At 58.8% G+C, this 19211-nt stretch overlaps 6 protein-coding genes across 6 annotated transcripts; 1 reads left to right on the plus strand and 5 right to left on the minus strand.

The window, feature by feature from the left end:
- Nucleotides 1-589: 589 nt before the first annotated feature.
- Nucleotides 590-1805, plus strand: BJ171DRAFT_427263 (mannosyltransferase putative-domain-containing protein; the record flags this gene model as incomplete). Its single annotated transcript, XM_053107801.1, has 2 exons — nt 590-1286; nt 1402-1805. The coding sequence occupies 2 exons, from the start codon at nt 590-592 to the stop codon at nt 1803-1805; spliced, it is 1101 nt and encodes a 366-aa protein (XP_052963813.1).
- A 231-nt stretch (nt 1806-2036) lies between these two features.
- On the minus strand, nt 2037-4903 carry BJ171DRAFT_517157 (asparagine synthase). The gene is made up of 7 exons (XM_053112101.1): nt 4704-4903; nt 4503-4591; nt 4244-4392; nt 3520-4069; nt 3048-3347; nt 2405-2935; nt 2037-2245 (listed from the first exon to the last, which is right to left on the minus strand). Exons 1-7 carry the CDS (start codon nt 4781-4783, stop codon nt 2178-2180), a joined length of 1767 nt encoding a protein of 588 aa, XP_052963814.1. The 5' UTR covers nt 4784-4903; the 3' UTR covers nt 2037-2177.
- Nucleotides 4904-5842: 939 nt separating this feature from the next.
- Nucleotides 5843-12179, minus strand: BJ171DRAFT_462045 (uncharacterized protein; the record flags this gene model as incomplete). The annotated part of the gene is made up of 10 exons (XM_053108501.1): nt 5843-7445; nt 7670-7738; nt 7915-8737; nt 9010-9523; nt 9893-10144; nt 10337-10412; nt 10542-10697; nt 10858-11024; nt 11220-11844; nt 12064-12179. 10 exons carry the CDS (start codon nt 12177-12179, stop codon nt 5903-5905), a joined length of 4341 nt encoding a protein of 1446 aa, XP_052963815.1. The 3' UTR covers nt 5843-5902.
- Nucleotides 12180-13223: 1044 nt separating this feature from the next.
- BJ171DRAFT_199094 (uncharacterized protein) lies at nt 13224-14863 on the minus strand. Its single transcript, XM_053106251.1, has one exon. The coding sequence runs from the start codon at nt 14751-14753 to the stop codon at nt 13404-13406; it is 1350 nt and encodes a 449-aa protein (XP_052963816.1). The 5' UTR covers nt 14754-14863; the 3' UTR covers nt 13224-13403.
- Nucleotides 14864-15203: 340 nt separating this feature from the next.
- On the minus strand, nt 15204-17171 carry BJ171DRAFT_199101 (uncharacterized protein). Its single transcript, XM_053106252.1, has 5 exons — nt 16425-17171; nt 16163-16218; nt 15917-15985; nt 15697-15777; nt 15204-15572 (listed from the first exon to the last, which is right to left on the minus strand). The coding sequence occupies exons 1-5, from the start codon at nt 16986-16988 to the stop codon at nt 15320-15322; spliced, it is 1023 nt and encodes a 340-aa protein (XP_052963817.1). The 5' UTR covers nt 16989-17171; the 3' UTR covers nt 15204-15319.
- Nucleotides 16912-18916, minus strand: BJ171DRAFT_517168 (mitochondrial carrier domain-containing protein). The gene is made up of 5 exons (XM_053112102.1): nt 18683-18916; nt 18458-18472; nt 18113-18223; nt 17378-17872; nt 16912-17197 (listed from the first exon to the last, which is right to left on the minus strand). The coding sequence occupies exons 1-5, from the start codon at nt 18788-18790 to the stop codon at nt 16991-16993; spliced, it is 936 nt and encodes a 311-aa protein (XP_052963818.1). The 5' UTR covers nt 18791-18916; the 3' UTR covers nt 16912-16990.
- Between the last annotated feature and the right edge of the window lie 295 nt (nt 18917-19211).

Consider the following 19211-nt stretch of genomic DNA (forward strand, 5'->3'; position numbering starts at 1 on the left):
GATTGTTGTTGCCACAATTGTCTCGCTCCTGCTCTATGGATCGATACTGCTGACTCGGTAGGCTGCATTCACGGCCAAAACGATGCCAATGTCTCAGAGCGCATGGCCCAGACTCGGATCGATTGACACGAGCATCCGCTTGGCACCTCCCGCCACCCAGCAAATTGCCTCGTTCTCGCTGCCCTCATCCGCCTAACCACTTCGTCGCTCCTCACTCTTCCCTTGGCGCCATATCGTCTCCGTCGTGGACAGTCCCGGGCCACTCGTCCGAGAAATCTCTGAAGCCAAAGGCGTGCAAACTCCCACGGCCGACCGCGCCGTGCCTGACATTTATGCGACATTGGATGCCTTCAACAACGTGCGACGACAGCCCTTCGTGCGGGACGACATCGTCAGGCTGACGAGCGAGATCGGTGTCTTTGCGGATCTCTTCAAGCTGCGCTACAACATGAAGGGCGAGGGCTCCAAGCTGATGAAGCACCTAGACTCGGCCATGATTCGAGAGCTCGACGATGCCATCTACTACATGGAGGACCGCATGTTCCCCTTTCTGCTGAGGGACATGAAACGCCAGATGGCCATCCGCGAGATGGAGGAGCTGGAAGAAGACGGTCTGAAGAACCCAACTCCAAGCGACTCCGCCCCAACTCCGCCCGAAACCATTGCGGATATTGTGCGCTCCTACAAGGACACCCGGGGGATTGTTATGACGACGGGATACTGGCATTTCCGGTTCGCCTTCCACGCCATCCATGTGATCCGCACCATCCTCAAGTCCGAGCTCCCGATCGAGATCTTCTACGTTGGCCAGCAGGATCTCGGCGAGCTGCAGATCTCTCTCTTGCAGCAGATCCCCAGGGTCAAGGTGATCGACATGTCGCGGCTGATAGATGTGCACGAGCCCGCCGTGACGGGCTGGGCGGCCAAGCCATATGCCCTGCTGCTGTCATCCTTTGCCGAAGCCATCTTTGTGGACGCCGACGCTCTGTTCTTCCAGGACCCGGTCGTACTCTTCGAGCAAGACGCATACAAGTCCACGGGCGTGCTTCTGTTCCGCGACCGCACAATCACACCGTTTTCAGACGAGCCGCTCAAGTACTTCAAGAGCGTTGTCCCGGAGCCATCCGACTATGCGGCTGCCGGCCGGCTCGTGCGCGGCTTGAGCCAGCACGACGGCGAGTCCGGAGTCATTGTCATGAACAAGATCGACGGGTTCTTTACGCTCCTGCTGGTGTGCAAGATGAACTCGGTTGACTTTCGTCAGGATCTCTGGAGGATCTATCATGGTAAGAAAGGCGCGCAGCGATTGGATGTGCATTGGCTTGAGACACTGGACGAGCCCAGATGAATATCCGTGCATTTGTGCTGACAATTGGGTCATTGTGGTGGCTCGTTCCTCAGGCGACAAAGAGACATGGTGGATAGCCCACGAGCTCCGCAAGCAGCCCTATGCCTTCAACCATCCCGCTGGCGGCGCCGTAGGCTACCCACACCCGACCAAGCCGCAGTGGGTTTGCGGCGGGCTCCATCATCCGGACCAGGATGGCAACCCTCTTTGGTTCAACGGCGGCATCATCGCCAACAAGTACACCCACGGCGGCCACAACACCCTGAATCTCACTGTTTGGGCGACGGACTATTCATATCAGGATGTAGAGTGGGAATGGGAGACGGAGACATCGCCGTTCTGCATGAAGCCCGCCCAGCCCAGCTACCGAGGACAGCTGAAGCCTCGGGAGCTGGAGATTGCGAGAAAGATGGCCCAGAGCTGGACGATCCTCGAAGATCAGATCATGAATGCATAGAGAAGCGGGAACACGATAAGCACGCAACTGGCAAAGCAGATGGTGCGGCCAATAAATCACACGCGATGCCATGTCGTTCCGTTGAGAAACGGGCCCACAGCAACCGTTCCAGGCACTTGGCGAGCCTGAGGATCCGTGGACCCGTGGACTCGACAGGTATCCCTTCCCTCTCGTGGCTGCCTTGGGGAGTGGGCCTCGTGGAAGCACAACGCCAGCCCCTTGGACATGATATTTTGGACATGGTGAGTGGGTGTATATTCAAGACCCAGAACAAAGACCCAAAACAGGGGCGTCTCGTTTCGCTTTTGGGTGCGCTCTAGACGTAAAATTGGCTTCATCAACAAGCCAAAGGAAAACCTGAGGCATTCGCGTTTAGAAGAGGTCAGGACGAGCCTCAAGATGGCCCTTCTGAGCACGACCGGAAGGATCCTCGGCACAGCCTGTGGGTTTGTCGGGTACAGGTGGGAGCACGTTAGCACAACTGAGTCAGCGAGTCGGGTAGGACCACCAGCCGCGGCCGGGAATGCCACCGATGGGAGCCGTAGACAGACGCAAAGCATTGCAAACAGAGTGCGGGACGCTGACGAACTGCAACGTACCCCAGTCGCGTCGGGGAATCCATCGGACGACGCTCTCGAGGCAGGCTTCCTGAGGGAAGAGTCGCTCAAAGATGGTGCGGTAAAAGTAGGCCTCCTTGGTCGTGGGGGTGTCGTGGGGGAAGCGGGTGGCAGCGGTAGCAAAGTCCTCGTCCGAGACAGAGGTGGCCGAGTGGTCCTTGAGGCCGTCGATCCAGCTGTAGCCAACGCCATCCGAGAACTGCTCCTTCTGGCGCCACAGAATCTCATCGGGCAGGTAAGGGTTCTCGGGAGTGTCGAAGGCCTTGCGCAGAACGTACTTCTCCATCTTGTGGTGGTAGGGGCCCTGCTTGGTCAGCTTGTGGTTGGCCGGGATCTTTTGCATGCACACATCCAGGAAGGCCTTGTCCAGGAAGGGCACACGGGCCTCGAGACCCCAGGCCATCGTCGACTTGTTGGCGCGGAGACAGTCGCTGGTATGGAGGTTCTGGACACGCGAGATGGTCTCGTGGTGGATGGCCTGGGCACTGGGGGCGTTGTGGAAGTAAAGGTAGCCTGAGGGGAGCCAATATGGCGCTGGTTAGATACCGTTGCTGTGCACCATCACGGCGCCAGGGCCACACAGTGCCTAGCTCTCATCACAGAACGGCGACAGTGCCGCACTTACCACCAAAGATTTCGTCACTGCCTTCGCCACTGAGAACCATCTTGACGCCCATGGCCTTGATCTTGCGCGAGAGCAGGTACATGGGAGTCGAGGCGCGGATGGTGGTGACGTCGTAGGTCTCGAGGTGGTAGATGACGTCCTCGAGGGCGTCGATGCCCTCTTGCAGAGTAAAGGTGTACTCGTGGTGGAGGGTTTTGAGGAAGCTGGCGGCACGGCGAGCAGCGATCAGATCGGGCGAACCGGGCAGGCCAATGGAGAATGAGTGCAGGCGGGGCCAGGCCGAGGAAATCGAAATGGCGACTGGGGCACAGAGTGGCAAGTGGATGTCAGAACAAGTGGGTCGGCCAGTGCGATGGCACAGTCCGATTGATGGGCGCACAACGAGTGTGAGCAGGGGTCCTCGGTTGCATCTGCTGTGCTTCATGAGGCGTATTACAGCCCAATGGCGGTGTGGGCAAGCTGGGACGCTTACCGCTGGTGTCGCCATCATCATCGGGGTCGACGGTGTGCTGGCCGGTGAACTCCTCCTCGTTGGCTCTCTTGCGCTGGCGCATAGCGATGGCAGCAATGAGCGACGAGTCCAGGCCACCGCTGAGCAGGACGCCGTAGGGCACCTCACTCATCAGACGCTTCTTGACGGCCTTTTCCAGGGTTGTTCGGATGGCGGTGTACATAGCGGTGTCCTCCTCGGGGGTGTTGACCTTTTGTTCGTCAGCAAGAACGGGGAGGCCCTGCTGGGGATGGTTGAACCACTCGGGGTGGTAGTACTGCTGGTGCTTGCCGGTGGTGCTGATGTAGTAATGGCCGGGCGGGAAGGCAACGATGCGCTTGCAGTGCTCGCTGAGCGACTTCATTTCCGAGCCGAACCACAGCGAGTTGTCCGAGGCGCTCCAGCCCTGGTACAGGGTGGTGATGCCGATGTGGTCGCGGGCGGCGAGGTACAGGTCCTTCTTGCTGTCGTAGAGGACGAAGCTGAACATGCCATCGAGCATCGAGACGACCTTCTCGCCGTACTCCTCGTACTGGTGGGTTTGCAGCAGCAGGCATGCGGAACAAGGCGAGCGACAAAGAACCAGATCGGCTAGCCAGTCAGTGCCGGCCCCTTCAAGGTATGCAAGACAAAGCTAAACTCATAGAGCGACTGAACAGCGAGGAGCAAGCGTATCGTCGACTCGTGGCCGCAGTGTCGTACGCACCAGATGCAGGATAATCTCACAGTCCGAGTGGGTCTTGAAGGTGTGCTCTTGTTTCAGTTGGTCGCGGAGAGTGATGTGGTTGTAGATCTCACCGTTGACAGCCAGGATGATGGTGTCGTCTTCGTTGGTCAGGGGCTGGGCGCCAGAGTCTGTTGCGAGTGGACGATTCGGGTTTGGCGAAGCCAGTTAGCGGGCAGTCGCAACGGAATCGACAGCCAAGCGCGAACGGGCGAAAATGCCGGAATGCTATAGCACATACCAACACCAACGATGGCAAGACGTTCGTGGCACAGAATGTTGTTGCCAGACACCTTGACACCCGACCAGTCGGGGCCACGATGGCGGACTCTGCGAGAACCAGGGGACACAAAGTGAGTCATGCGGCGACGGCGAACACATCACTCTGCACGGACACTGGCATGACGAATGGCAACTCTGCACAAACAGTGGGATACGCTACTTTTTCGACAGCTGCACGGCTGTTGATCGGAAGGCGTCGATGTTTCCGCCGTAGCCAAAGACAGCAAAGATACCACACATGGTTGTGATTCGAGATCAGCTAGTAGCCGGGTTGAGACGAGACGAGAATGCGGGCAGAGAAGCCTGGAAGTTGCACAGGGACAGACTGCTGGTGAGAGTGGGATCGGGAATGCCGATCGGGGAGTCGGGCAAAGGCCGTCTTGAAATGCCAGAAGCCAGCTGAGGACGATGCAGCAGAACCGCCCGTGCTGCAGATCGCCTTTGCGCCACGATCGTGATGAACACACGACCCAACGCAGCTGTCTGGATGCCCTGGCGACAGCACGTACCTGGCAGAGGAGGGGACACTGGGCAAAGCAGCAGGCGATTGGCACCGGCGAGCAGAAGGGCCTTTATAGGGTTTGCGTCGATCGAGCCATGCAATTTTTGCGGCAATCTGGATGCTGATGAGCGAGGAGCGAGACGGGACGAGACGGGACGAGAGACGGGCGAGAGCCACCCGGCGAGAGGCTGCTGGCCAATCAGCGTGCGCGCCGTGTGATAAAAGATGGCCGATCGTTATCAGTGCTGGCGCCGGCGGAACCAGGGAACAAGGGGGCGGGTGTGTGTGTGCGCGGCGGAGATGCGCACCGGCACACAAACTGCTGGCCGCGACTGCCGCTGCGACTGCCCACTGCGACTGTGGGCCGCGGCTGTGGGCTCGTGCGGCGCCTTGCGTTTATCTCTGTCACGTGGGGACACGGAGATCGTGGCCGGCCTCGCTATGCTCTCGGCACACTCTCGCCGTGCCCTCGCCCTCGCTTCTGTGTAGCCGCGTCCGTGCCACAAACGCGTCGAGAAACATGACCAATGCCGTGACCCATCTGCTGCGCACCCTGCTCCCAGAACCGAAGCCCGCTCCTCCGTGATCGTCCGGGTCCGGCGTTCCCACCGCGCATGGCGGACGACCAACCCCTGTTGCCAGGGACACTCTCCATGGTCATCGGATCGGCCGTGTGTGTCCAGAGCCACGGCCTGTCCTCTGCCAGCTGTGCCCATCGGCTGCATTTTGTTGCCCATCGGCTGCGCCTTCTCGTCCATCGAGTCCCTCAGGCGGACTCGGCATACAGCCACTTTGAAACCCGATGTATTCTATGTACATTGCATGGCAACAGCCGCTCACTCGCCTTTCCGGGCAGTCTAGCTCCCTCCACCAGCACCAGTCCCGGAACCTGTTCCGACGCCGCCTGGCTCTCCGACCTTCCGGTCGCCGTCAGCAGCAGCCGCCCTGCGCTCTCCCTCCGCAGCCTTCTTTTCGCTGCCTTCGCCTCCCTTCTTGTCGATCTTGCGGACCGTCGGTCGTGGTATCGGCAAACCCGTTCCTCCCGTCTGCAGCGACCCCCGTGTTGTCCGCGGCTTGGGTCCAATCACATCCTTCTGGATATCGATTACAGGCTTCTCTGTCGTCCCTACCGTCTTGCGTCGTGGCTGTCGCTGCTCGCTCGGCATCACCACGTTTCGAGCACCAGGGGACTGGGAGAATGAGAACCCCCGATTCCTCAGGATCTCGCCGGTTTTCATGACCGTCAGGTGACTGCCCACCTCGGCCAGCACGCTGCCGGCGCTTGATGGCCGCTGGAACGTAATCTTGAGTCGGTCGCTCTCTTCTGTCGGTCCGCTCTGGGGACGAATGCGGGGCCCGATGTTGAACGAGACTCCGGGCTTGCCAGAGTCTGAGCGAGGGACATGCTCCGTTTCCGGCTTGGATAGCGCTTCGGCCACTGCTCTTCCATTGGCATCGGTATCGGCATCGGCGTCGGCGTCGCTGTCCTTGCGTTGCAGCCGTGGCGGCGCTGAGCGTCCGCTCCGTCCTGGGCCAGCCGGCGAGCCCCTTGAGAACGAATCGGTCGAGGATGTCTCCACCAGAGCATCGTCGGCACTGGCCGGGTGATACGGGCCATGGAGGCCCATGGGCTCTACTTCCTCCTCGTCGTCGTCATATCCGGTTTCGTCGCCTCCGATGGCGTTCACGCCTCCAAAGGTTACGACGCCTCCGCTGCCGCTTGCCGGCGAGATTGTGCTGGGACGGCCACTTGAGATCCGAGAGGGCACAATCATCACTGACTTTCGTCGCTCCAGAAGCGGGAGTAGCTGTTGCGTCCACCCGCGGCTCTGCATCTCCTGCACCACCTCAATATCGCTTGGAACGATGAGGCGGTGCAGTGACATGGCGCAGATGCGCGGCAGATGACACACGATCGTCGCGAGAACAAACGTCGACCAGAATCTCGGCGTCTCATAGACTTGATTCGTCACAAGGTAGATTCCGGAGCTGGGGATATACGCCATCACCATGCCCCAGAGCAGAACAGCCACGTTTGATCCGTACATGGCCGCAAAGGACATCCATGTCCACGAGTTGGTGTTGATCCCGCAGAACATGTTGGCGTTGAAGATGGCGCACACGGCTATCGCAATTCCAAGCTCGCCGGATCCAGCAAGTTGACCAGTGTTGTCGAACGGGCCTTCCCAGTAGGCGCCAATCGGGATGAATGCGCACACAAGCGATTGGTAGATCGACTCGAACATATAAATGGCGAATCGCCAGTGCGTGAATGCTTCGTGGCGCATGCCGCTTTGGTAGAGCTGTGGTGCCAACAATGCATAAACCTCGGTGGTGTCTTGGTCGAAGGAGCCGATCACAACCACTGGCAGAGAGGTGAGCCAGAGGTTGTATACAATCCTGGAAATTGCACCGTTTGCCATAGATGCAAAGTTGTCAGTCCAATGTCAGACCCAGATACGGTGTCATCGACTGCAGGCAATGTGCCGGCAGTGGATCCATCAATCCATGTCAGCAGAGACGAAAGCCTGGCAGAGTAGCTACCGTCCAATACCAAGTGCTGACACAAGTAGGTGCAGCCATTGAGCCAATGCGCCTGTACAGAATCAGGCCGGCAAACTCACAAATAGGTCACATCCACAATCATCTCGGAGGAATATCCACAGAGGAACTGAAACCAGAACAGCGCCATGCTATCACCGCGATCGAGTTGGTTCAAAGCAACGACTATGGTCAGCATCGCGGAGCTGTTGCGACAGCCCTAGCATTCGATGTGCGACGTTTGGCAGCTCATCGAATTATTGGACTGATGTGCGCTGTGTGGTGCATTGCAAACACATCCCTCGAGCTCCTGGGCGATGGGTCTTACCTGAGAATGATGTTCTTGAAGAAGAAGCACAGCATCATTTGCGCAATTTTGACATACGACCAGCGTCCGTGCACCAGAAGTAGCCGGTTCAGGAACTTGAACTGCCCTATGGTGTAGTCTGATGCCATAGCTGCCTGCAGCCCCTCTTCTCCGGCGATGCCGACTCCAACATGGGCCGCCTGGATCATGGACACATCATTGGCGCCGTCTCCGATCGCGAGGCACATCACATCTTTGCTCGACTCCTTGACCAGTTCCACAACCTTGGCCTTTTGCAGCGGGCTGACGCGGCAGCAGATCACAGCCGCACATCGTGTTCCGAGTTGGAAGAACAGCGAGCGACCGGCTTCGTCGAGAGCGCGCCGCAGCGCGCTGCCATCAATGATGAGGGCGAGTTTCTTGGAATCGTCGTCTGGATGGCCCCAGAACCGGACCAAGGCATCCTTCATCTGGCTGACGGTTGTGTCGGGCGAATCAGCTCCCTCGGATCCACCGCGGATGAGAATGAGATCCATATCACGGGTCAGCAGGTTGCATGAGAATCCGATGTTGATTGCTGTCTCGAGCTTGTCGCCCGTCAGGACCCAGATCCTGATGCCCGCTCTTGACAGCGACTCGATGCACTCGGGTACGCCGTCTTGCAGCTTGTCTTCAATCGCTGTCGCTCCCAGAAGCGTCAAGCCCTGCTCGATGCGATCCGCAACCTCCTCCATCTTGGCATCTCGGTCGGCAAGTGCGCACGAGGCCGCGTGGTACTCTTGCCTCCACTTTTCATACATGTCCTCGCTGATCTTGGAGGTGCCAATGCAGAGCGTCCTCAAGCCTGAGCTCCGGCCCGTGCCGTTGGAGACGCATTCGGACAGATTGATTCAGACAGATCGATTCGGACAGATCGATTCAGGCAGATCGATTCAGGCAGATTGATTCAGGCAGATTGATTCAGACCGCACGCACCAAATGGAGAGGTAGTCGTTAATGTTGAGATCCGATAGCAGTTCACGCGATTTAGGCACGCAGCACCAGCATCCAACATTCGGCTCGCCTTGCTGCAGGGCATGGAATAACCCCCACGCAACATGATGGTTCGAAACCCACCTGCTTCCGCGAACCACTCCAGGTGCGTGGATGTCTCTTCCTTCAGGAACATTTGCCCCGGTGCCAACCGCTCGTATATCACCGAGTCAGCGCCTTTGCAATGCAGCACGATTTCGTTCTCTGGAGTGCGCACAATCACACTCATGCGCTTGCGCGTCGAGTTGAACTCAAGGACTTGGAGCAGCTGGTATCGTTTTTCCTCACCGCGAATGCGCACAATGATGGTTGTGTTCTCGCGGCCGAGAAAAATAAAGCCAATGTCGCGAGCAGCCTGCACCAGGGCCTCCTCGTCGGGGCTCGACGACTTGTACTGCAGCTGCCCAGATGTCCTGGACTTTGACACGAGGACGGAGTGGCACAGTGCCAGCGAGGTGAAAAAGCTTATCAGGTGTGGGTGTTGAGGGTGCTGTGGCTCAGCCAGCTGTTCCGACAAGCGCTGGTCGACAAACGGACTGCCTGGGTTGGGAGAGCTTGGGATGTCGCTGACGGGAGGGGGCACAGACTTGGGGGCCGTCTTGGCGATATCGGGAAGCGGCTGTATGGCCATGAGCTTTGCCATCGGACTCACGGCGCCAGAGATTTCGTCATTCAAATGGCCTGGAGGCTGCACCGTTCCTGGTGGAGACCAACAGGGAACAGCCGGGCGGTTGGGTGCCGAACCTGCATCGAGTGTGTTGGCCTTGGTGTTGTCATCGATCGCGACCCAGCGCCGGCCGGGCCCTGTTCCCGCATTCTTGATCGGAGGGAGATGCTCTTTGCTGTTGCATTCGAGTAGCTCCTTGGACGCAGAGTTACTACTGCTTCTGTTGGTCTTCTTCATGGCGGGCTTGATGGTGATGTCTCGGTCCGAGAGTTCCAGACGACTCACGGGACAAGTGACGACGGAGATGCGACCGTTTCCGAGGTCGCCCCAGATCTCATCAAAGGGATCTGCTTCCTCGGTTCCATCGCCGTAGGTGATGCCATTGATCGAGCAGCGCTTAAACTCCATGATGTTGCGCGTCAGCGTGCCGGTCTTGTCGCTGAAGATGTACTTGATCTGCCCCAGATCGTCAGAAAGATTCCAACTTCTCGGAAAACAGGGCTGGTCGATGGGCTCATAGTACATTTCAATGTCGGAGTTGATCAGAAAGGCCTGCATTGCGCGCACATCAGAGAGCCGGGTGGTCAGATGCGCGATCGCATTCAAGTACAACCAGGATCGTAAATGTGGGAGCAACTCTGTCGAGGCTCGGTGCTGGTGTGTCTATCGAGTGGCTCTGCGTTTGTCTCGGAGTACGCAGAGCCTGCAGAGCCTGCAGAGCCGTCGGCGAAGCGAGATACGAACCTGCATGGTCTTCACGACCTCGAGGGTCAGGTAGAGCGAAACCGGAACGATGTTTTGAAACGCTAAAAGCGCCAGCCTGAGTAACGGTGGCATCGAGCACCGATCGACAATATTGCGGCCTGGGTCAGTGGTCAATCCAATGCGCTGCATCTGCTGAGATGAACCCATGGGAGCACGCCAATGGAAAGCAACGTCCGCGACTCACCAGAACGACACGAAGCCCTCCCACACCACCGACTGGGAAGAGTTGCTTAGTGGAGGAACAAACGGGGCATTCGTCATGGAGAACGAGAGCTCCCAGTACGGATCCATGATCGCAATGAAGAGGCACATGAACATCAACAGGACTAGATTGACCGTGCTGATCCGACAAAGGCCCAGACAGATGTTAGATGCCGCCAAGCACTCCCCCGTGCCCCACTGAAAGGAAAGCTTTCCACCCGCTTCGGCGAGTGCATCCCAATCAACACGGCTGAGTTGCTGGGCCCCGATCGACGGTATCCTGAGGCAACGATACTCACATATGGGCGTTCATTCGCTTGTCGATGAACGACCGTTTGGACGGGGTCTCTCCAGAGTTGAGCCGGAGCTTGGTGTCGTCTCCGGTGTAGGCCACGACGCCAATGATCCACTCGGTGTTGCGCACGACACAGCCTCGCAACAGCAGCTGGTTGATCGTGAGGGGCACCTTGAGGGTCTTTTTGATCACGATACTGCTTCGGCGGGGATCGTCGAAGCTCTGGGGCCGATCCCACATCGATTCACTCAGCCGCGAGCTGAGCGAGATCGATCGGCCCACGGTGCTTTGGTCCTGCGATCGAGTGTCGGATTCGGTGTGGCCGACAAAGGTCTTTATGCTGCTGGCCTCGGACGACGGCTCGACCGCGATGCGATCCAGCTCGGTCGAGTCGTCCAGTGCGCGCTGGGGTGGAATGTTCATGGTGCCCGTGAAGGAATACAGGCTCGTGTGCGGCTTCTCGCACTCCAGCCAAAACCGCACCGACCGGCACTCCACAGGCGTCTTCATCGATGACGTCTCGACGACACTCTGCTTGATCTTGAGGTTGGTTTCGCCGTCCAGGTTCTTGGTCTCCACAAAACACAAGCCGTTCGGTTCCGAAGTCGACAGGATCACCAGGTCGGCCGGAATCGGATCGTGGTCGCGCAGCAGAATCATGTCGCCGACCTGGATGTCGGACCACAGAACGGGTCGCCATCCGGTCGTCTTGGAGTCGAGCGGCTCGACATGAACCCGACGGTCGGTTTTGCACTTTTGTTTGTGATGGACGGCGTTGGTGTTGACCCACGGGTGGTCCAGAATCAGGGTCTCTTGGCGGTTGATTTGGTTGTCCGAGATGTGTCGCCTCCAGTCTTCGACGCCGTCCTTCATGGCCGTGAGGGTGATGATGATGATGAAGGGTAGGGCGGCGACGACCGGGTCGATGGTCTGGAACTGAGGAAAGAACTGGATGATAGCGAGGGCCAGAAAGAAGAGGTTTGCCACGCGTCTATCGGCCGCATCGTTAGCGACGCAGATGATACGGATGCACGCAGGCGCCCCACGAAGACGATGCCACCATCGTTGGGTTAGAGACCATTCTAGGTGGAAAAGCAGCGATACTGCCCGGGGCGAACGGACGTGGTGGGCGATGACGGAGGGCAGCGCAAACGAGTGCGGTCGTGGGGAGAGCGGCAGCAGTCACCACCAACACACGCAGCGCATCTACCTGAATTGCTCGTAGATGTTCTTGGGCAGAAACGTCAGAAAGGTATATTTGGACGTCCAGATCCTGTTGGAGGCGAACGGATGCGCGGGATCCAAGACTCGAGGCAGATTGACCATGACCTTGCGAGTGTTGGTCATGTCTCGCTGCGGCGACTGCAGCGAAATGATGCTGGCGCCTTCGCTCATGGTGGTGGCAATGCTGAGAGGAATGCGGCGAGAGGCACGGCCTGAGTTCACAAAAGCAATTCGCAGGCGTCAATCGAGAGCCGTTCAGGGGAAAGACGGTGGTCGAGCACGGTGGAGGCGGTGGGAGCGAAGGGAGCGAGGGAAGCGGTGGGAATGAGCGGAAGGGCTCAGAAGACAGGATCGCCTGTCAGGTCCAGCGCCATGCCCGCTGCAGCGATGCCTTGTCAATCATCAATCGGGCCAATCGCAGGTATACAGCGCTCACAAAATGAACCCCTGATTTTACAGTCAATCCAATGAAAAACGGGACACCCGGGATTTTGACCATTCATCAAATACTTTGTTACCCAATGTTATCGCGTGCTGGCCATGACCATTCGCCACACATCCGACTTTCGCACCGCCGCATTGCGATGCTACGACCTCATCCATAGCTTGCGTAAGGCTGCCTCCATATTCAGTGTGTCCAAGAGTACCATCCATCGCTGGCACTCCGAGACCAGTGCGCAGGTCGATTGTGGAGACCGGAGAGTGACCGGTGGTCTTCACTCGGAAGCTGCCAAAGTGATTTGTTTATTTCTTGTGGCTTTGCTTGACGCGAGCACATCACATACTACCTGTTCATGGAAACGGCTGTGGTGTCCCGTTTTTTTTTCTGAATAAAGTGTATTCGAATCAAGCGTCCCTACAACGTTTCCACGCTCGTAACTCGCCTTTGCCGTCAATCGTCAAGTGCCACTTCCTCTCCCACAGAACAAGCCAGACACACAAGGCACTGTATGAGCAATCAATATAGTGATGCAGATATTCGTCGCAGCGACGATGCCGGAGGACACGCATGCTGCGCTGCAGAACCAGGCCGGTAAGCCGCACAGAGTTTGCTTTGCGAGTACCAGAGACATCTGGTTGCTCGTCTTTCGCAGTCCGTGGGCTTGATGGCAAGGGTGCTTCAGATTTGCGGTCAGCTTCAGGGAGTCGGCAGCGGCCATAGATGCATTCATGGAGACGGACATGCAGTCGCCGGTCCGACTCGTACTCGTTGCATGTATCTGCGATGACTGCGTCCAGGATCAGGGAGCCAGTAACGACCTGTCGACCATCATCCGGATGGCTTGGGGCCGTATAAGGCGTGTGTCGGAGCATCGACACTCGATGCTATGATGCCGTCTCTGGTCCGGACATGTTCTCGTGCGATGATGCCAGGTGCGAGTCAAAGTCCATGCCATAGCGCTCCTCGCCGCTCGAGCTGTCGTTCCTGCCCCTTTCGGCTCTGTCGATGTCACCGGAGCTGCTCGCCATGCGCTGATCCCGCTTCTCGATCCCGGCGGACTTGAGCCGCATCTTCATCGCCGCGAGGTCGTCTCGGTCCATGAACTTGCGTCCGTTGACATGGACCAGGTAGAAATCCGGGCTCTCGGCATCGTAGATAAAGGCGCCGTATCGGTCGTGTGCAGCTGTGCCATTAGCCTTGATGTCTCCGAGCATCATCTGGCCAAAGGTGTCCTCGATGAAATCGCCGCGCTTCAGCACGCCCTGGCCAAAGACCTGGGTTCGGTAATAGTTTGTCCGGCAGATGTGCGGCTTGTCGTACCAAAAGTAGAGACGGCAGAGCGGGATGGGATACGGATTTGGATCCAGTGTCCCCCTGGGCAGCCCCGTCGACGGGCCGCCTCGCCGCATCGAGTACTGTGCCGACTTGCGCGAGGTAAAGCCGATGTAGTTGAGGGATGGGTGTGTGTCCATGGCATTCAGGATACCCTCAAGCGGGAAAGGAGTAACGAATTTCCAGTCGTGCTGGACAATGAACACATACGGAGTCGTGACATGGTCCAGGGCGAACTTGACCGAGAGCGCAAATCCGATGCGATCGTCCAGATGGATGACCGTGAGCCTGGGCGACGGGCGAGGGCTGCTTTCGGCGGCAGTATCGGTAGGGCCTGGCCGATCGCCAGAGTCACAGTATCGATGGATCGTTGCAGTGCATGATGACCGAGCACCCGTGCGCAACAGCCGAGTCTGCACCTCGCAGCCCTCGCTCTGTGGCTGTGGGACTGGAAGCAGGTTGTCTGGATCGGTTTGCGGAGTGCTGGTTTCGGATGCCGGGTCGTTGTTGTCGTCGTTCCGGGGCGATGAGTCCTCGGCGTCGGAGATCGACACAGCACCCTGGAGTGTTTGAGCGAGGGCCGCTGTGTCGCTATCGGGGCCCTGTTGCAGACCCTGTTGCAGACCCTGTTGCAGACCCAGACACGAGCGCAGATAAGCGGTGGCCTTCTCCTTGAACGTCAGGTACCGGCCCAAGTCGTCGCGGGTGACTCTGCCTGATTTTGCTTGCAGTTCGTGGTGGAGCCGGCAGCCGTCGAAGGAGACAATGACGTTGCATTGGCCAAGGCCGGGGACGATTCCGAACGACTCCAGCACAGCCTCAAGCACCCCGATCGAGGGGTTTGACCGGACAGGACTCGAGGTGATGACAACCGTGATCCGGTCTTGCACCGGAGAACCCATTGCGGGCACACTGCCTGGCGCCGGATGTGGAGCAATGTCGGTCGACGCTGGCCGACACTGGTCGATGCTGGTCGATGCTGGTCAAAGCCGAGCGAGCGAGTGAGGATGATGCACCTTTGGGTCTGCACACGGATCACAGCGGCGTCATGTGACTGGAAGAAAATGCCCACACAACCCAGGGCGGATGTCTGCCTCGAATCTGGCCATGGGCTTTTTTGCCAGGGGCTGGGCTGCGCTGGATACGGTGGATGCGACAGCCAGCGAGAACTGGGCAGCTCCGTTGTGGTGTTCAATCCAGCGTGTTCACAAAAGGGGAGGATCCAGCTGGCATTGACAGCCAAGCAAAAAAAGGCAGTAAAAGTAACACCAATACAAAAATACAATATACCAAAAGGCTGCGGTGGATTTGTTGGGATCTGAGCTGTCCCGTGTTGAGCCATAAGATGATAAGGTTCCCTTTTTTAACGTTATTTTGGTCGATTCTGGGGCTTTCACTTCATTCGTTTCATTCGTTTCATTCGTTTCGCTCTACGTCACTTCGTTCCCTCTGCTTCATCTCGCTCGTCCTATCCCGAGCCGTTGAGAGTGACGGTAATGTTGCCGACAGGGGCGACCTTGAAGTCACTGAGGGCTTCTCTGATTTGTTGCGCATACGTATCCATCGACCTCACGTCGACAGAGCCGATATGTGCGTTGGCGAGCGAGTCGACAACCTTGGAGCCGGCCAGTGCGCCAACGGGCGACGTCTGAGAAACGTACGAAGATCCCGCGCAGGACTGCAGGCTACTCGACAGCACCGCAATGTTCTCGGCAATAGCGCTGGGGTATGGTAGAGGCAGTCAGCGTGGAAGCGCAATGCAATGAGTTGGCGCTTGTCCGTCTCCTAGATTGTGGTCACTGGAGTCGGTCAGGTTGTTGGCAAGACAGCAACGGTCCTACTTACCCGTACTGCTGCTCCTTGTGCTGGGTATACTCGGGGTGGGGCAAGTCAATGTTCTTGGTCGAGGTGATGTCGATGAATTGGCTGGAGTTGTCAAACAGAGGGGAGTGCATGCAGCGAACGGCAGGGGGGCATAGCCACGGTGAGTGCCGGTGAGCAAGCAAGCAAGCAGGTCAAACAGCAACCCTGCCTTCGCATTCAAGAACCAAGACAGATTGCCTACTTTGCAGTGGTCTGGGCGATCTGCTTCAGCATCTGCTCCTGCTGGGGAGCGCTGTTTTGCGGCGTGGTGCTTCTGGATACCATGGGGGAAGCATGTCAGCACGCAGGGTCGACAACGAGGCTTTCGCAGCAAAGGCGGTCGGGCAATTTCTCTGCAAGCATTGTCCGGACTAGAGTCGCCTTGGTCTGAATGAAGGCAAGACAACTGTGGGCGCAGCAGGCACGAGTGCAGGGATCTACTACCAACCCTGGGCTGTCGGCATTGGAGGTGTTGGGTGGCAAGAGCGGGTCCCGCTCGCGGTCCTGGATGGTGAAGCAAGAATCAGCCCAGCACAAGCCGATGGGCCAGACACTTCGATGCAAGAGCCAGACTACAAATCCAAGCAGGCATGTGTGGAGAGCAGCCTCGGGAGCGGCGTGGGCCAGCAACGCCAGAATGGTGGGCTGTGGGGCTCGGGGCAGCAGCGACTCGATTCGGCACGAGCACCGAGCAGGCGCAGGAGACCTACCGGCAGAGAGTCGTCGTCATGGGTGGTGGACGAGAAGCACAGGCTGAAGCATGAACCCATAGCAAGATGGCCGGTCGAGAGATGATGAGGTGGAGAAACGGGCCAAGGGCGGCCCTGAGGCCAAAGGATCACGCAAACAGGCGCGGGTGTTCTCGCTGGAGGGTGGCCATCTCGGCGAGAGGCGGCGACAGCACGGCTGGCCTGTGTGTCTGTGCTCTCGGCGACGGCTCTCGCCCACTGACGGCGCTCTCGGTGCTGGCTCGTTGACTCCATCATCCCCACCCAGCAGCACCAGCCAAGACCACATGCAGTCCAGCTCTGCTGCTGCTGCTGGGGAGGGGCGGAGATTGGCAACAAGCAACGAACGAAGAGCACCAACGAAGAGCACAACGAAGAGCAACGAGCGACGAGCAACGAGCGACGAGCAGTGAGCGACGAGCAGCGAGCAACAAACTCGCAACTCCCTCCCACACCTTGCATCGCACATCTTCTAGCGACTTTCGCCCATGTATTCTGCGCATCTTGCTGTGTCCTTGGGCTTGCCCAGGCCCCGTCTCCCAGCATGTTTACGAGATCAGCTTCATCGTGGCTTCAAAGGCCACAAACGTGGCGGCGTTGGCCGGGCCGGCACGGAGCATGCACGGCCAGAAGCCACGGTACAGACCGCCCAGACCCTCCTCGCGGATGACCTTGCGGGCACAGTCGATCATGCCCTTGTATCTGGCCTTTGAGGGGTCGAAGGCATCGGTCTGGAGCTTGGACTTGACCGAGTCCTGCGGTCCAGACAACCAATGCGTCAGACGGACACTGGCACGGACGGATGCGAGCGGGCCGTGGGCGATGCCAACGGGGGATGACAGGTAATGGCGTGATGGCTCGTCGCTCGTTCCCCTCTCCTCTCCTCGAACATCAACGAGATCGACCGGCTGTGTTCGAGCCGTCGCTCAACTTACCACGGGGTAGATTGCCAGCCAGAGCGAGTATCCGGCGCAGGCACCAAACAGACACTGCATGTAGGCAGGGACCTCGGACCGCTTGACGCTGTTGTTCTTCATGTAGCGCTGCATGAGCCACTCGTAGGCCATGAAGTACACGCCGTATCCAGAGAACTCACGGACGAGGGTGATGCCCTGGCCCTTGTAGATGCCGGCAATGCCGTACTGGCCGTAGATCTTCTTGATAAAGTCGCCCGGGCCGGCGTACAGGCGGTCCGCACCCGAAGGCTGGACTTGCAGGCGGGTGCGGATGTGCTCGATGGGACCCGACAGCACCGAGTTGGCGACACCGCTGCACGAGCCAGCGAGGAAGAGCTGCCCGAGGTTGAGGTCCGACGGGTTGGCCAGTCCCCGGGACTTGTTGTGGTCGACAAAGTAGCGCTTGGCCGCCTCGAGGGCGCCGAACTGGACAGAAACGCAGGCGCCGATACCAACCAGAGGAGTCAGGGTGCCCTAAAATGTGTCCAGCGACAGGCAGCGTCAATAACTGGACTCGACCCGATCGGCCGTATCGGCCGCTGGTGGCGCTTGCTCTGTGCTGGTCTGGTGTATGTGTTGCGCCTTGATGTCGCCTGAGGGATAAGACAAGCACCGGGCCGGGATGCACCGTCGCGCCCCGACAGACGGCGATTACGGATCCAGATGGCCAGCAACGATCCCTTGGCGGCTCGACAACCGCCTGCGGACGCCCACCTTGTAGAACGCGAGAGGACCTTCGTTCTGGAGGGTCTTCTTGACGCAATCCACCATGCCGCCATACTGGTCGGGCTGGGTCTGTAGCCGAACCTTGACGGTATCGAAGGGCTGGCAATGTACAAAGCAGCGAGCGACACGCGGTCAGGATTCAAGGTTGGAGAAGGTACTTGGTGTGCATCACGCAGGAGCAGCGAGGTGCTCCGAGATGAAGCATGTCGATCTGTCGCAGCGCGATATGCGGTCGAATGCGATGCAGTGCGATGCAGTGCGATGCATTCTGCATCGCGGTCACTGCTGTAGCCAGCCCTTTGCGCTTGGCAGACTCGAGGAGCTTGCGGTTACCTGGCCAACAAGAACCTATAAACGACCAATGGGAAGGCAGAGTGAGCAAGCGAGATCGCAGCAGGTCGGTACAGGCGCGGGTATCCGCTTGCTGCAGGGCTGGTAGCCAAGGGCATTGCGATCGACATTGCCCGACACAGCAAACAGCGCCGCGGGGCCAGCGATTCGATGGCTGCTCGGTGCTGCATTCCCCCCCCCCGCAAGGAGGCGAGCAAGGAGGCGCACCTGGAAAATGCCACCGACAGAACCCGCAAACAGCTCCTTCAGCGTCTGAGAGGAGCCGCTGGCGGGGGCGTCGACGGCGACGGGAACGGGCGTTGAGATCTCGGCCATGGTGCGACAGGTGCTGGGAACTAAGGACGGGGCAGAGTCGAGCAGAAGGGCAGCCGAGCCGATCGGGACGTGGAGATGGACGGAATTGGGTGCACCGGACGAGCAGAGACAGGAGCTCGGGCGGGGACGACGACGCTTTTTTGTCCCGGGCTTGCAGGCCGAGGCCGCAGATGAGATCGGTCTTTGTTGCGCAAGTTCCGATCCGTGGCGCAGGGCAGGCGACGTATTTGGTGCGGCCCATTGCACGGCCCAGCATCAGGGCCGGACGGATCGCCGGGCTCACCGCAGCACCGGCATGGGTGCCGGAAACCGAGCCCATGCTGCCGACACGCATGGCGGTGTTGGCCAGCTGGTCGGTTGGTCGGTTGGTCGGTTGGTCGGTTGGTCGGTTGGTCGGTTGGTCGGTTGGTCGGTTGGTCGG

This window comes from Polychytrium aggregatum (assembly GCF_025602895.1).
Source record: "Polychytrium aggregatum strain JEL109 chromosome Unknown BJ171scaffold_37, whole genome shotgun sequence".
Classification (NCBI taxonomy): domain Eukaryota; kingdom Fungi; phylum Chytridiomycota; class Chytridiomycetes; order Polychytriales; genus Polychytrium; species Polychytrium aggregatum.